At 35.6% G+C, this 17,553-nt stretch overlaps 1 protein-coding gene across 3 annotated transcripts in view; it reads left to right on the top strand.

The window, feature by feature from the left end:
- rcan2 (regulator of calcineurin 2) overlaps positions 1-17,553 on the top strand; it is a 191,724-nt gene that overhangs the window by 159,533 nt on the left and 14,638 nt on the right. For all 3 annotated transcript variants that reach the window (XM_028796834.2, XM_051924231.1, XM_028796835.2), the window contains one exon: positions 8,351-8,522. In XM_028796834.2, coding sequence (XP_028652667.1) covers positions 8,351-8,522 — 172 coding nt within the window. The remainder of the gene's footprint in view (positions 1-8,350; positions 8,523-17,553) is intronic.

Below are 17,553 nucleotides of genomic sequence, written 5' to 3' on the forward strand. Positions count from 1 at the left end.
TCATTGTCAGATGCTTGTAAAACTGAGCATAAAGTATAGATGAAAGATGTGATAGTATCTCATTGCTGACCTACTAGCACATCCCCCAGAATTCCAGTATACTGTATATTATAAGCAGTATGAGGTTGGTATATGCTTCTCTGGTAAACCCATAGATTGCTCTATCTTTGAATTAAGAGTCTCATATTAGCCATCTGAGCCGACGAAAAATTCTGTGAATTTTGCATGTGCAATGCTATCTTTGCTTTTTATTGACTGCTTTGCCTTTAATCTGTACCGGATTGCCTTTATCAAAAAATTTAGAAACATTATTCACAGTACAGAAAAATATCTTAATTATTGAACATAGGAGTTGTGGTTGCAGAACCCAGTCATGTACACACCCACATAGGTGCCAGTATGAACTCAGTAATTAAGCTTATGTATATATCTTTGGCGATGTCAGAGTAAAACTGGAGTACCCATACAAAAACTCAAACAAACAATACCCAGGGGTGGGATCTGAACCCAGGAAGCTAGCTTTGTGACAGCAATGTCAGTCACTGAATCATCACAACCTACCCAGTCATGTTTAATCAAAAGTTTTTTGACATGACTAATTCTTTTTGATTAAAAAAAAATCTAATTTACAGCACATTCTTTACTAAAGATGCATCTGTTGTGCCATGTTTACTCTTCGACCATTCAGTACCATAGGATACAGTCTATTAACAATAAACCTTTAATATTTCCTAATAAATTATAAATGTGATCACTCTGTGTTTAAACATGGAATGTTAGTTTTAGTTACATTTTACCTTTAATTTACCCTTGTATATTTTATACCTCTGCTGCAATGATCTGTTTCATTCCATCCATCCATCCATTATCCAACCCGCTATATCCTAACTACAGGGTCACGGGGGTCTGCTGGAGCCAATCCCAGCCAACACATGGTGCAAGGCAGGAATTAAACCCCGGGCAGGGCGCCAGCCCACCGAAGGACACACACACACACACCAAGCACATACTAGGGACAATTTAGAATCACCAATGCACCTAACCTGCATGTCTTTGGACTGTGGGAGGAAACCGGAGTACCCAGAGGAAACCCACGCAGACACGGGGAGAACATGCAAACTCCATGCAGAGAGGACCCGGGAAGCGAAATCCAGTTAATCCAGTTTAGGGATAGCAGGGTGCTAGTGGTTATCCTGAAAGCATTGAACCAAAGACAGGAAGCAACCTATCCATATCACATGTTTGTGGCATCTCTAAAGTAACAGGGGTGAACTCCATGCAGACATCAGGAGAATATGCAAACTTCAATTAGTCTCTAGCTAGTCATGTGATTTGAACTCTGGTTACTCAACAATGCAAACTGCCCCACTAACATGCCGCCATACATGTTTACAGTTAAAGCAAGTTTAAGTTACATTCCAGTAGTGATATACATTATACCGTGACTCAAGTCAAATAACTAGACATGATTTTATGAATATCGGAAATTTAAAAGTGAGGGCTTATACTTGGATGTATAGTAACTTTATTGGTAGGATTGTATATTTATTGAGTGCAATTGTAGCAATAACAGCTGATTAATAATAATACTTTTAAGAAAGTGGTGCATGGCCAAATAGCTGAGGAGCTGAATTTTAAATCTTGGAAGATTTAAATTAATTTCCCCCTATTGCTTTAATCCATGTCCTTGATCAAGTTATGAAGCCTATATTGATTCAAAGAAAGTCTTTGAATAAGTCATGTAACCTCCCACTTTCTGGACAGTCAAAATATAGAAAAATAATTGTACCCGAAAAAAAGTGTTGGCTAATTAGATGCATTTAATATTTCTAGACATGGGGCTTCCATTCCTTATTTTTTCACTGTGAAATCATCTTCCCATGCAGAATTTACTCTATTAATGTAATTATTATCATCTTAAAAGTAATTACACAGTCCAGGCCTTGCTAGTTATTAAAATTTAATTGCTCACAACTTGGACAGTGATGTGCTACTTTGTATGGTTGTTAACTTTTATTGTCCCATTACTAGTTTTCCATCCATCTGTCATTTGACCAGCTTAGACCAGTCCATAGTTTTGGGTTGTGGAACATACTCAAGCAATCATGAACACAATGTAGGAAGCTGCCCCGCACTGTACCCCTGCACATTGCATGGTTCAGTCACACTCACATATGTTTCAGATCATAAGGATCCAATTTAGAGTTGCCAGTTGAGCTAAGATATGCATTTTAGAATGTGTGAGTACCAAACAAAAAATCCATATATCCAAGAGGAAAGTGTGTAAACTTCAAACAGACTATGCCCAGACTAAGCCTCTGAGGGTGTGAGATAGTAGCGTTAGCTGTGCACCTTCATGAGTAATGTCATGGTTGGTACTACTAAAATCCATATGATGGGAACAGCACTCTGCCAAAATGTTTGAAAAATGTTATAAGAGTGGCGAGTCCTCCATGAAGCAATATAATATTTGTTTGATTTAGCTTGGGGCAAAGAGATCTTTTGTTTGATTTTTTAAAACACATTTAGAGGTCAGGGACTTTCATTTAAGCATAAATTTAATTCACAGTCAATTTTATTTTTTATGGAAGCCATCTCATTAAATGTAGCAGTTGTCCATTGTAGGCAAGCCTTGACTATCCAAGTGTTACCTTTTTTTTCCTTAGTTGACGTAATGCTACACTGAACAACAGCTGTCTTTTGGCCTGTCTTGTGAAGCCAGCCATCCAATGTTGGGTACTTATGCTGAAAGTTTCTGTTAAGTACAACCATCCAAGACAAAACTGCATGTTTTGTGTCTACCCACTAGACAAACTACTAGGTAGAGGTTGTAAGAGTTAAATTTGAACCCTGCTCCAGTGTGTACCTGGTATGTGCCTGAGTCTCATATCCTTCTGAGTTTATGCTTAAAAGATGACACTATTATTTTATTATTCACTATGATAAAATGTATTTCTTTTCCTTTACATAACCCCTTAAGAGAAGTGCTATATTCGTGGCATAACTTTTCCCTTAAAATACTGTTTTCTGTTTTGAACCAAGCTGGATCATAATATACATAAGCCATTGTTCTTTTCTCTTCTTTGTGAAATTCACACATCTCCTAAAATAAGAATAAAAATAATACATTCAAAATGTCAAATACATCCTAAACAAATAGGACTATCAATCAAATTGTGGTCATTAAGGTATCAAAAATCTGCCATGTCCTTTTAGCAACTAGGTGTAACCAATCATGTTAAAAGTTTTCTGAATTTTTAATGAATTCCTTTTAAAGAAAAGTGACCTAATCAATGAATTGTATAAATATAGCCTGAGGATATTTTTCCTTTGTAGCAATGTGACTAACATGTAATACACTTGTTACCTCTTTGAAGATTTAGATAAAGAATAACGATTGATGCTTTCTCCTGCCTGTGTTTTATTGCATAAATCGGGGCATTCCAGTGGGGGGGTTCCTGTGTGTAATAAATTTTCTTCCACAAGGTTTAATTTATACCCAGTCATTTCTCCAGAAAGACTGTGATAGCCTGTGTTTGTCTTACTAGCTAGATCTAAAAAAACAGTTGATTATGACTTCCTGCTTTTTTACATGCTCAGATTTTGCCACCAAAAGAAAACATCAATGTACTAGTGCTTTTTTTTTTAAATTAATTTTATTGTAATCATTCCGTACATATAGATCAATTTTTACAAAAAATAGGATTGAAAGCAAATCAAACCCCACCCCTGAGAAGGAGAGTATGGCCACAGGAGTAATACTTAAGGCTTGTAAACATGCCTAAATTATTGAGTTTAATAGGGCAAAAAAAGATAAATGGAGAAGGAAAAGAAATGCGGAAATAATTATTTCTTCTTATTCTAAAATATTATTGATTAAATCCTGCCAGGTTTTGAAAAAATTCTGTACAGATCCCCTAACTGAGAATTTGATTTGTTCCAATTTCAAATAATATAAAACATCGGTTTCCCACTGATTTAGTAGAGGAGAGTTAGGATTCTTCCAATTTAACAAAATCAATCTGCATGCCAAAAGTGTAGTGAATGCAATCACAGTTTGCTTGTCCTTATCCATTTCAAATCCATCTGGAAGAACACCAAACATAGCTAATAGTGGGTTAGGAGGAATTGTGACACCAAGGCTGTCTGAAAGGCGCTTAAAAATTTTGGTCCAAAATTATGTTAATTTGGTGCATGCCCAAAACATGTGACCCAGTGAGGCAGGAGCTTGGTTGCAGCGTTCGCAGGTTGGATCTTGCCCTGGAAACATTTTGGACAGTTTTAAGCGAGACAGATGAGCTCGATATATAATTTTGAGTTGAATGATTCTATGCTTTGCGCATATGGAGCTCGAGTGAATTCTCTGCTTTGCTACCTTCCACTCCTTTTCTGATATATTAAGAGATCTTTTTCCCATTGTCCTCTTGGATCTTTAAAAGGAAGGGACTCTAATAAAATTTCATATATTGTAGAAATGGTGTCTAAGTCCTCGAAGTTGAGCAATATTTTTTCCAGCATGGTGGAGGGTATGAGATGAGGAAAATCGGGCAGGTTCTGTTTGACAAAGTTTCTAATTTGAAGATAGTGAAAGAAATGTGTAGCTGGAAGGTTAAATTTGGAATGTAATTGTTCAAAGGATGCAAAGGTATTGTCTATATAAGGATCTCTGAGCAATTTAATCCCAAATCTTTTCCAGATATTAAAAACTGGATATGTTTGCGAGGGTTGAAAGAGGTGGTTCTCTTGCAGGGGTGCCACAGATAGAAGATTTTCCATCTTAAATTGCTTTCTAATTTGGTTCCATGTTCTGAGTGAGTGAAGCACAATTGGGTTATTAGTATATTTGCGATAACTTGCATTTATTGGAGCGCAGAGCAGGGAATATAAAGAAGTACTGCAGGATTTTACTTCTATTGCGGACCAGGCCTGTGTATGTTCATTTATTTGTGTCCAGGTTTTTATTGCTTGTATGTTTGCTGCCCAGTAATAAAACTGAAAATTAGGTAGAGCCATGCCACCTTCTGCCTGAGGTCTTTGTAGAGTCGCTCTTCGGATACATGAATGTTTTGAGTTCCAAATAAATGAGGTTATGGTTGAATCTAATTGCTTAAAAAATGATTTATTTGATATATGTTGGGATGTTTTGAAATAAAAAGAGAAGCTTAGGAAGGATATTCATCTTAACAACGTTAATTTTTCCGGCTAGAGTGAGATGAAGGGTTGACCATCTATGCAAGTCTTGCTTAATTTTTTCCATACAGACGGCGAAATTTTGTTGATAAAGAGCTTTATGTTTACTTGTGATATTTACCCCTAGGTATTTAAACTGATCTGCTATGGTAAAAGGTAGGGTGTCCAATCTAATATTATATGCTTGTGAATTCACTGGAAAGAGTATACTTTTATTCAAATTAATTCTGAGACCAGAAATCTTTTGTAAATCTGAAAGTTAAAACTGCAGGCACAGTGTTTTCTGGGTCTTATATATATAGTACCATACCATCTGCATATAGAGAAATTTTCTGTTCATGTCCTTTTCGGATAATCCCCTTTATCTGATAAGAAATTCAACAGTGGACCACCAGTGGTTCAATGGCGATTGCAAACAGCAGTGGTGACAAAGGACATCCTTGTCTGGTGCCACGTTCTAGTTTAAAGTAGTCTGAACAAATGTTGTTAATACAGACTGAGGCTTCTGGACTCGTATACAGTAGTTTGATCCATGCACAAATATTCGGGCCAAACCCAAATTTCTCCAATGCAGTGAAAAGGTAGTTCCATTCAATCATATCAAATGCTTTTTCTGCATCCAATGATAATAATATCTCTGGGGTGTTTGACTTTGCTGGTGAATATATTACATTAAACAGGCGTCGAAGACTGGAAGATAAGTGTCGGCCTTTAATAAATCCAGTTTGATCCTGTGATATTACCGAAGGCAGCACTTTCTCCATCCTTCTAGCTATGATTTTTGAGAGTATCTTAACATCATTATTCAGAAGTGAAATTGGTCTGTATGATGCACATTGTAACAAGTCCTTATTTTGTTTAGGAAAGACGGTGATTAATGCTTGACGAAAAGTTTGAGGTAGAATTTGATTGTCTCTAGCTTCTGTAAATGTTGCCAATAAGAGGGGAGCTAGCTGAGTGTAGAATTTCTTATAAAATTCTATAGGGTAGCCATCAGGGCCTGCTGATTTCCCTCTTTGAAGTGACTTTATAGCATCTTGTAATTCTGATCGGGTCAGAGGTTTATCCAGTTCCTCAGCACTAAAAGTATCTATTTGTGGTATCTGTAATGTATCCAGAAATGCATTAGATTGTGTGTTGTCTTCTTAAAACTAAGTAGAATATATAGTTTTATACTAGTCTCTAAATGTGTGCATTATATTTTTATGGTCAATGATTTCATCTCCATTAGTGTTGGTGATTACTGGGATTGCATTGCGAACTTCTTGCTTGAGGATTTGTTGAGCTAAAAGCTTATTAGCTTTCTCTCCGTGTTCGTAGTAATGATGTCTTGATTTATGAATAAGTTGTTCAGTTTCTTTAGTTGTCAAGATGTTGAGTTCTGTATGCAGAGCCTGCCTTTTCCTATGAAGAGCCTCACTTGGACGCCTGGCTTGTTCTTCATCTATTCTAGTAATTTCGCTTCTTAGCTCTGACACTTTCTTGGTTTCTAATTTATTTCTGTGGGAAAGATATGACATAATCTGTCCTCTTAAGAAGGCCTTTAGAGTTTTCTAGAGTGTACCTGCAGAGACCTCTGAGGGTGTGTTTGTCTCTAGGAAGAAGCTAATTTGTTTGGATATAAATTCTGTACAGTTCTTGTCTGCTAATAGAAGTGGGTTAAGGCGCCATCTGCGAGGTGAGTGTGGGGGGCATAATGATTTTAGCTCCAAAACTAGAGGTGCATGATCGGAGATAACAATTGTGTCGTATTTACAAGATTTAATCGTAGGCAAGAAATTATTATCTATAAAGAAATAATCGATTCTTGAGTAGCTATGATGCACTGGTGAGTAGAACGAATATGTTCTTGAGTTTGGGTTTAGAAACCTCCAGGGGTCAGATAAGTTGTGGTCGGTTACAAACTGTGTAATTGTCTTTGCAGTGTTAGATGTCGTCCCCACTGTGGCAGGAGTCCTATCTAAGAGTGGATTTAAAACACAATTAAAGTCCCCAGCCATTATAATTTTATGAGTGTTCACATTGGGAATGGATGCAAACAGATTTTGCATGAATTCCTTATCATCAACATTGGGTGTATAAACATTTATCAAAATCATTTTACAGTTAAATAAGTTGCCCATGACCATCACATATCTCCCTTCAGGATCCGATACTACATCTGATGCTACAAATGGGACTGTTCTATGTATGAGAATTCCCACACCTCTAGTTTTCTTTGTAAAGCTAGAATGGGACATTTGGCCAGTCCAGTCTTTTTGTAGCTGGAATTGATCCTCGCTTAGTAAGTAGGTCTCCTGTAAAAATACTATTTTAGCGTTTAAGCCTGTTATGTGTGAGCATATTTTCTTTCTCTGTAATTCTTTAAAGCAGGCCTTTAACATTCCAGCTCACAAAATTAACTGTCCCAACATGGAGACATTGATTCTGAATTTTTAATGTCATTTTATATTCTTAACTGGTAGTGAGGCAGTTTTAATCTTAATTTCCAATTTCCCAATGAGTTATTGCCATACAGCCTATTGTTGCATTGATAGTTATAAGGATTTAAAGGATAGATTAGATATAGCCTGCTCTCCTTCTCTCCCCCCCTTATCCCCCCGCCCCCCCCCAATTTGCCTCCCCACATGAGGCTAGACCCCACTTCACAATGTCCCAGTCCTCTGACAAACCGAGAGACAGAGCACATGTTTTGTGTCTACCCACTAGACAAACTACTAGGTAGAGGTTTAATTTATACCCAGTCATTTCTCAAGAAAGACTGTGATAGCCTGTGTTTGTCTTACTAGCTAGATCTAAAAAACAGTTGATTATGACTCCCTGCTTTTTTAGATACTCAGATTTTGCCACCAAAAGAAAACATCAATGTACTAGTGGTACCTAGCTAAATAATGACAAAAGTACACACAAGTCAGGAAATTGACATTCATCATAATATAATTTATATGATTGATAAGTACATAATTTAATTGTTATTATTTATTTTATTAAGTGTAAATAATGTATAATGTGCATTTTATGGAAAGTATGTAACCACTTAGTCAATGCATTTGGATATGGTAATTATAAATATTATTGTCTAACAGTGCGTGATGATATCCAGCTGCAATTAATGATTCTATTGGAGAATCCTTTATGTTTATGCTTTTGTATTCAACAGGTGCCGAATCAAGGCACAGACGGGGATAACTTACATTTGGCTCCTCCTCAACCTCCTAAACAGTTCCTAATTTCTCCACCAGCATCCCCACCTATAGGATGGAAGCAACTAGATGATGCCACACCTGTAATTAATTATGACCTCCTATATGCAGTGGCAAAATTGGGACCAGGTAAGTGATTTTTTGATCTTGTATTAACTACAAATAGTACTGTGCCAGTGGCAAAATGTGTCTGACATACAGACTTCCTTAACATATTTAAGTGCTATTTTTTAAAATAACAGAAGTTTGAACTATACAACATGCCTACAAAAATATATATTGTCCGAAATGTTTTGCTTGAGCTTTATACTGATGTTAATCTATAAAAGGTAGTTGGCGATTTTTGTTTAAAATACGAAACATGACCGGAAGGACCATTTCTGAAATGAGATGATAATGCTTACTTGTATGTAATAGATCTTGGGTGTGTTTCGTAAAAGCATTGTAACGTTAAGGACCTTGTAAATACCATTTTTAGATCTATCATTAATTTACAAGTGTTCTCAAAATCCATCACAACAAAAGTTAATAGCTAAGTGCTTCTTAAACTGTCTACATTTAATGCCAAATGATGTGACAGACACAGAATGCATTAAATTCATGTCATGACAGTTCTCAGTAAATTTAGAATACTAAGATTTGTACTTGAGGTGATATTTTCATGATAAAATGTGTTAATACATAAATTAAATAATTTAAAATGTTAATAATTATAAATGTATAAGCTAAACATTAAAACTTTTGAAGAATCTTTGTTCTAATGTTTCAGCTATATTTACTTTGAGAGACACATTTTCTGAATTGTTATGCATTTTCTGTATGTTACGATACAACTGCAGTCACAAAGGAAAAAGGGTATGAGGCATCTAAAAGGCACAATGATCAGGCCCAAATTATAATTGTCCTGTCTAGAGATTGTTCTCACCCCAGGCAGCCTAACACCCAAATTCCACAGTTAGGCTTTTGCATGTACAGGTTTAAAATGAGGCCCTGGCTTATAAAGTTCAAAATTTACATTTACTGTATAATAGTCTTCTAGTTTCAAATCCACAATCTTGAACTTTAGTTTATTGGTATATAATACCACTAACTTGTAAGAAACATATTTTAAAATCAAGAAATTATATGTTATTTGGGTTTATTTTCTAATATCAGCCAAATATGCTTTTATGTTTACCTGTTTTTATTACTAGAAAACTTCCTTAACTTTTGTTGTTCACATAAAATTTTTAGGACATTAGAGCAATCTAGATGAGAACAGGGCATTCAGCCCAGCAAAGCTCACCAGTCCTAGCTACTTAATTTTGTTTAAGTTTTAAAAGTCTCTAAAGTCCTACTGTCTACCACCCTGCATAGCAGCTTATTCCATGTGTCTTTGGTTCTCTGTGTAAAGAAAAAAATTCCAAATGTTTGTGCAAAATTAACCCTTAAAAATTTTCCAACTGTGTCTCCGTGTTCTTGATGAACTCACTTTAAAAGGACAGTCTTGATCAACTGTACTAATTCCATTCATACTTTTAAACAGTTCAGTCATGGCTCCTCTAAATCTTCTTTTGCTTAAACTGAAAATACTCTGCTCCTTTAATCTTTCTTTGTAATTCATCCCCTATAGCCCTGGAATCAACCTGGTCACTCTTCTCTGAACTTTTTCTAGTGCTTCTATGTAATTTTTGTAGCCTGGGGACTAAAACTGTATGCAGTACTCTAGTTGAGGCCTCATCAGTACATTATAAAGCTTGAGCATAACACCCATGCACTTGTACTCTACACATCATTCTATATAACCTAACATTCTGTTAGATTTCTAAATGGTTTCTGAACACTGTCTGGAAGTTGATAGTGTCGAGTCTTCTACAACTCCTAAATCCCCATAAGGTGTACTTTCAATTTTCAGACCTCCCATTGTGTATTCAAACCTAACATTTTTACTTCCTACATGTAATACTTTACATTTAATAACATTAAATTCCATCTGCCTCAAATCTGCTCAAGCCTGTATAATGTCCAAGTCCCTCTTTAATGATTCAGCAGATTCCAGATTAACTGACAAATTCACCTATCTGGGTATTATCTGCAAACTTAACCAGCTTGTTACTTATATTCCTATGCAAGTAATTTATATACAGTATTTATATATATTAAAAATAGCAGTGCCCTAGCACTGATCTCCATTGACCACCACTCTTAACGTCAGCCAATTCTGATAGGGTTCCTCACACCATAACCCTCTGCTTCTAGTGTCTGAGCAATTTTGCACCCATCTACAAACATCACCCAGAACTCCCACTTCTTTTAGTTTGATGTTCTTCTTTTAGTTTTGCCTCTCATGTAGAACCTTATCAAATGCTTTCTGAAAGTCAGGATAAATAATATCATATGCTCCACTTTGATCATATCCTTTCGTTGCTTCCTCATACAATTTCAGCATGTTAGTAAAATGTGACTTCCCTTTTCTGAACCCATGCTGACTGTTCAGTAAAACTCTGATTCTTGCCATGTGTTGCTCAGTCCTAATCCTTAATAATCCCTTTCTTTAATTTTCCTACAATAAACGTTAAGCTTACTGGCATACAGTTTCTTGGAATTGCTCGGTTATGCTTTTTATATAACGGGATAATATTTGACATTTTCCACTGCTTCGAAATTTCACCAGGTCATAGTGACTTCCTAAAAATATTAGTCAAGTGTTTATATATATACTTGCTAACCTCTTTAATAACTCAAGGGTAAATATTATCTGTCCCTGGTGATTTGTTTGATTTCTGTTAATCTAAGCAGTACTTTTCACCCTACAATTTCTAAATCACTCAGTGCCTCCTTAGTAGTCCTTTTTACCAATGGGAGGCTATCTACAGTACTTCCTCACATGTGGAAGCATCTGCTGTTTCTCTGTATTTGTTTTTAATTCCCCTTTACAATTCCTGATGCACTACCACTAAAATACTGAAAGATTCTCTTTGGGTCATCTTTCGTCTTATCTTTTGTATTCCTCTCTATGTGCCTTTTAGCTTCCCTAATATCCTTCATAATGGTTGCCTTTATAACTCTTTATTAACTCACTGCAGAGTTTTTTTTTAATTCACACTAATTCCAAATTTAGGTAGGTAACTGTCCTGCATCACATGTAAAATGTTTATAAACCTTTTCTACTGATCCTCAACTGTCTCCACACTTAAAAGCTTATCTCAGTCTGTCCTCCTTAGACACTCTTCCAAACCACAGTGAACTGTATCATATTATGGTCACTTGGCCTTAGCAGTTGAATCACCTCTACGTCCTCAACTATATCCTGATTATTAGAAAATATGAAATCTAGACAGGCTTCCGCCTCACGTTGCTGCTTAACATACTGTGTTAAAAAACAGTCACTAATTACTTCTAAAAACTGCTGCTCTTATGCTGTGCTATTTGCAAGGTTATTCTAGTTAATATTGAGGTAGTTAAAGTCCCGCATGACTATAATATCCCTCTGTAAACTTGCCTTTTTAATATTACAAAAAGATGTGCATTGAAATTACTGTTTGCATTGGGTGGTCTATAATACACTCTTAAAATAAGACCTCTTTCCCTAACGCTTTCCAGGCGAAGTCACATATTGTCACTAAGATGGAGCTCATCGTCCAACTGAATAGGACTTGCATTTAAATTTTTTTTTACAGAAACAGCAATCCCCCTCCTTTTCTGTTTTATCTTTCCTAAAAAATGTGTACCCCGTTATGTTATACTCATACCCATTTTTATTATTTAGCCAGGTTTCTGTTATTACTATACAATATCATTATTATGCTCCACTACATACAACTCCAACTCACTTCTTTATTTTTGATATTTCTAGCATTAAGACAAGCTATTTTAATGTGTTACTCAATTTACCTTTGCATTTGCATTTAAACGTTGTGTTAGAATAATACACCATTGTTTATTACTTAATGTATAGTTCTAAACATGGCCTGCCCTAAACTCCACCCCCCACCCCATACTCTAGTTTAAACAGTCCTCAACTAACTTACTCATACTCTTCCCCAACACATTGGTGCCCCTCCGGTTCAGATGTAACCCTTCACATCTGTTCCAAAAGGAGTCCCAATGCCCCATAAACCTATAACGTTCCACCCTACACCATAAACCTATAACGTTCCACCCTACACCAAGATTTGAGCTACATTTTAATTCCCTTCTCATCTTACCTAGACTGGGCCTTGGCAGAGGCAGAACTTCAGAGAAGACCACCCTGTCAGTTTTGCTCCACAGCCTCCATTTGTGCATCCAGAAGGCAACGCACTCTGTGAGATTCTGTCTCTGGAGCAAACTTACTCCCTAATCAATGAGTCACCAACTATTACTAACTCTGTCTTTCTGGGAACTGGTTTTGATGGGGCCCATTGGGGCTGCTCATAACTACCTAACTTCTCAAAATCTTCAGAGACACAAAGACCTTGAAATGGTTTCAAAAGGGTTACCACAGTTTGTCTATTATATCAGCAACTTATTTTGTCTTTTTTTTTTTTTTAATTGCCATTGTTTATTAATTGTATGCCAGTGTAATATTGTCCAAGTATTACTTCAGAGGGTGTAGTAACACAGTCTGTTCCAACTCTGCTTTAAGACAGACATAGGGTTTTTAAGTAATTAATAGAAGTTGGGACACCTGTGCAAATTATTTGCTTCAACTTAATTTAAGTCTAGTTTACTTTAATTGCTGCAGAACATCTGTAGGTTGTAACCAGTTAGTTATTCCCTGAATAAGGCCCAATTGTAATATTCTGAGATTTCCTTTTTTTCACTTTTTGCTATCCTAAACTTTTAACTTTAAACCTGGCAGTTTACTGCTTACCTTTCACCATTTTAGGTCATTCATTACATTTCAGCTGATTAAATTTGAAGAAAAACTGGAAAAACTGAGGTGTTATAAAACTTTTCTCCAGTAGTGTAATTCTATTAATAGAGAGCTGAATCATATTTATTGTTCTAATGCATATTCAGTACACAGTTTTTGTCACAAATTCAGTTTGACATCATTTGCTGTTTTCAGCTTACCAGCAAGAAGGATGTTATAAGCACCTGCTGCTGTTACTGTGGAAACTGTGCTTAGTCACACAAGATTCCATTGCTTGCGCAAAGCTTTGGTCCATCTGATAGGCATCTTAGTGTTTTATTTCAGATATTCATAAAATCATCTACAGGAAGAACTTATTTTTAATATTTAATTGATGTTATAATTTCCAAACTATATCAACATATTCTGATATTTATTTTTTTCATTGTGGGTGGAAATATTTTATTGTACTAAAACTGTTTATCACGTAGTTAGAGCACTTAAGGAGTAAATAGTTAGAATAGCAGTATCTTTACATAGCGGAATCAGTATAATCAGCATCATGCAATTCCTTATTAACCTCAGTTTGCTTTGAAATTCTAAAATGAATAATGTGCCTGGTCTGTTATCGTGGATTACTTGCTGCACTGTACCTGTCACATTCTAACAGTGCATTCAGATCAGAGGTAAAAGTCAGTTTATAAGTCTATGTACATACAATCACAGATCAAATAAAAAATGTGAGTAAATTCCTGAAGTTTTGTGATCTGATACATAACCTGAAGCTGTGGTCCCTTATGTTGGTGTGACATAACTTTATACTCTATCAAGATATTTCCAAAACCTCTGTCAATTTATGTGTAATGCTCTAGATAACTGCTAGCTAATAATGTGTAGTCCAATCTCTAAGCTCAGTTAACCTACTGCTGTAATGGGAGTGTCTTAGTTAATAAAACACTAAACAATGGCATCATTGGGTTTGACTCTCTGCTACCCTGTAACTGGATCATGAGAGTTAAGTAGATGAATGAATGTTAACTTTTAAGTGGCATTGTGTTGTAGGTGTTATGATTAGTACTGTATGTAACAGCTGTAGAATGTGTACAACATGAATGATTAAAAATTTAAAAAAAAACTTTCTGGATACATTACAGACACCACAAATAGATGCTTTAAGTGTTGAGGAACTGGATAAACCTCTAACGCTAACAGAATTACCAGATGCTATAAAGTCACTACAAAGCGGGAAATCAGCAGGCCCTGATGGTTACCCCGTAGAATTGTATAAGAAATTCTCCACTCAGCTAGCTCCCCTCTTATTGGCAACATTTACAGAAGTTAGAGACAACCAAATACTACCTCAAACATTTCGACAAGCATTAATCACCGTCTTTCCTAAACAAAATAAGGACTTGTTACAATGTGCATCATACAGACTAATTTCACTCCTGAATAATGATGTTAAGATACTCTCAAAAATTCTAACTAGAAGGATGGAGAAAGTGCTGCCCTCGGTAATATCACAGGATCAAACTGGATTTATTAAAGGCCGACATCTATCTTCCGATCTCCGACGCCTGTTTGATTTTGCTGGTGAATATATAACATTAAACACCCCAGAGATATTACTATCATTTGACGCAGAAAAAGCATTTGATATGATTGAATGGAACTACCTTTTCACTGCATTGGAGAAATTTGGGTTTGGCCCGAATATTTGTGCATGGATCAAACTACTGTATACCAATCCAGAAGCTTCAGTTTGTATTAATAACATTTGCTCAGATTACTTTAAGCTAGAACGTGGCACCAGACAAGCATGTCCCTTGTTGCCACTGCTGTTTGCAATCGCTATTGAACCACTGGTGGTTCACTGCCGAAATTCTTATCAGATAAAGGGGATTGTCAGAGAAGGACTGGAACAGAAAATTTCTCTATATGCAGATGATATGGTTTTATATATATCAGACCCAGGAAACACTGTCCCTGCAGTTCTAACAGCACTAACAGAATTTCAAAAGATATCTGGTCTTAAAATTAATCTGACTAAAAGTATACTCTTTCCAGTGAATTCACAAGCATATACTATTAGATTGGACACCCTACCTTTTACCATAGCAGATCAGTTTAAATACCTAGGGGTAAATATCACAAGTAATCATAAAGCTCTTTATCAACAAAATTTTGCCGTCTGTATGGAAAAAATTAAGCAAGACCTGGATAGATGGTTAACCCTTCATCTCACTTTAGCCGAAAGAATTAACGTTGTTAAGATGAATATCCTTCCTAAACTTCTTTTTTTATTTCAAAACATTCCAATATATATCAATAAATCGTTTTTTAAGCAATTAGATTCAACAATAACCTCATTCATTTGGAACTCAAAACACCCACATATCCGAAGAGCAACCCTACAAAGACCTCAGACAGAAGGTGGCATGGCTCTACCTAATTTTCAGTTTTATTACTGGGCAGCAAACATATACACCATAAAAACCTGGACACAAATAAATGAACATACACATGCTTGGTCTGCAATAGAAGTAAAATCCTGTAGTACTTCTTTATACTCCCTGCTCTGCTCTCCAATAAATGCAAGTTATTGCAAATATACTAATAACCCAATTGTGCTTTACTCACTTAGAATATGGAACCAAATTAGAAAGTATTTTAAGATGGAAAATCTTTTATCGGTGGCACCTCTGCAAGAAAACCACCTCTTTCAACCCTCGCAAACATATCCAGTTTTTAATACCTGGAAAAGTTTTGGGATTAAAATGCTCAGAGATCTTTATATAGACAACATATTTATATCTTTTGAACAATTATGTTCAAAATTCAACCTCCCAGCTACACATTTCTTTCACTATCTTCAAATTAGAAATTTTGTTAAAAAGAAATTGCCCGATTTCCCCAACCTCGCACCCTCCACAATGCTGGAAAAAATACTGCTCAATTTCGAGGAATTAAACACCATTTCCGCATTATATAAAATCCTATTAGAGTCCCTACCTTTCAAAGATCCAAGAGGACATTGGGAAAAAGATCTCTTAATATATCAGAAAAGGAGTGGAAGGTAGCAAAGCAGAGAATTCACTCGAGCTCCATATGCGCAAAGCATAGAATTATTCAGCTAAAAATTATGTGTCGAGCTCATCTGTCTTGCTTAAAACTGTCCAAAATATTTCCAGGGCAAGATCCAACCTGCGAACGCTGTAACCAAGCTCGTGCCTCACTGGGTCACATGTTCTGGGTCTGCACCAAATTAACATCATTTTGGACAAAAATTTTTAAGTGCCTTTCAGACAGCCTTGGGGTCACAATCCCTCCTAACCCAGTAACAGCTGTGTTTGGTGTTCTTCCAGACGGACTTGAAGAGGAAAAGGACAAGCAAATGGTGATTGCATTCACTACACTTTTGGCACGTAGACTTATTCTGTTAAATTTGAAGAATCCTAATTCTCCTCTGATAAGTCAGTGGGAAACCGATGTTTTATATTATTTGAAATTGGAAAAAATCAAATTCTCAGTTAGAGGATCTATACAAAATTTTTTCAAAACCTGGCAGGATCTGATCAATATTATTTTAGAATAAGAGAAATAACTTTAACCACATTTAAGTCCCTTCTCCATCTCTTATTTACATATATATTTATTTCTCCCTTTTTTTTGCTTATTGTTGTCTTATTAAAAAGCCCTAAGCAATTCTCCTTTAGCTAAGCTCTCCTTCTCAGGGGTGGGGTTTGATTTGTCTTCAGTTTGTTTGGTTATAAATTGATCTATTTGTATGGAATGATTACAATAAAAATTAATAAAATATATAAAAAAAAACTGTTACAAGAAAAAGTTTGTGAATAACATACAAATGTAGTAGTCTTTTGTAAACCTAAGACAGTTCCTTTGGAGAGCAATAGTTTTTTACATGGTTACCTACAAAAAACACCACTGTTTTCTTACAATGGACACATGAATAGAGATTTGGGCAAGTAATTTATAATATGGGTTCTAGTTCCATCAGAGAACCAATAAAAATGAGATATATAGTAATTTTTCTAAGCACAAACTCTTGTTGTGAGTTTCTTTTGTAAATAGTAATTGAAGTAACATAAAAGTAAACACAGTACAAATTGTAAATATATTTTGAAAATAACAAAATATATTTATGTTTAGTTTACTGCATATTTGCACTTTGTATTTAAAAAAGTAGAAAGACAACATATAATTCTTATTCTAAAGTAGTAAGTATAATTTCAGAATAATTGCAAATCAAGCAGATAGCTATGAAAAACATTAATTTCACTTTGACTGGTGTTGTTCTTTATATTGTATACAAAGAATCTTTTA

Source organism: Erpetoichthys calabaricus, chromosome 3, assembly GCF_900747795.2.
Source record: "Erpetoichthys calabaricus chromosome 3, fErpCal1.3, whole genome shotgun sequence".
In the NCBI taxonomy this organism is placed as follows: Eukaryota; Metazoa; Chordata; class Cladistia; order Polypteriformes; family Polypteridae; genus Erpetoichthys; species Erpetoichthys calabaricus.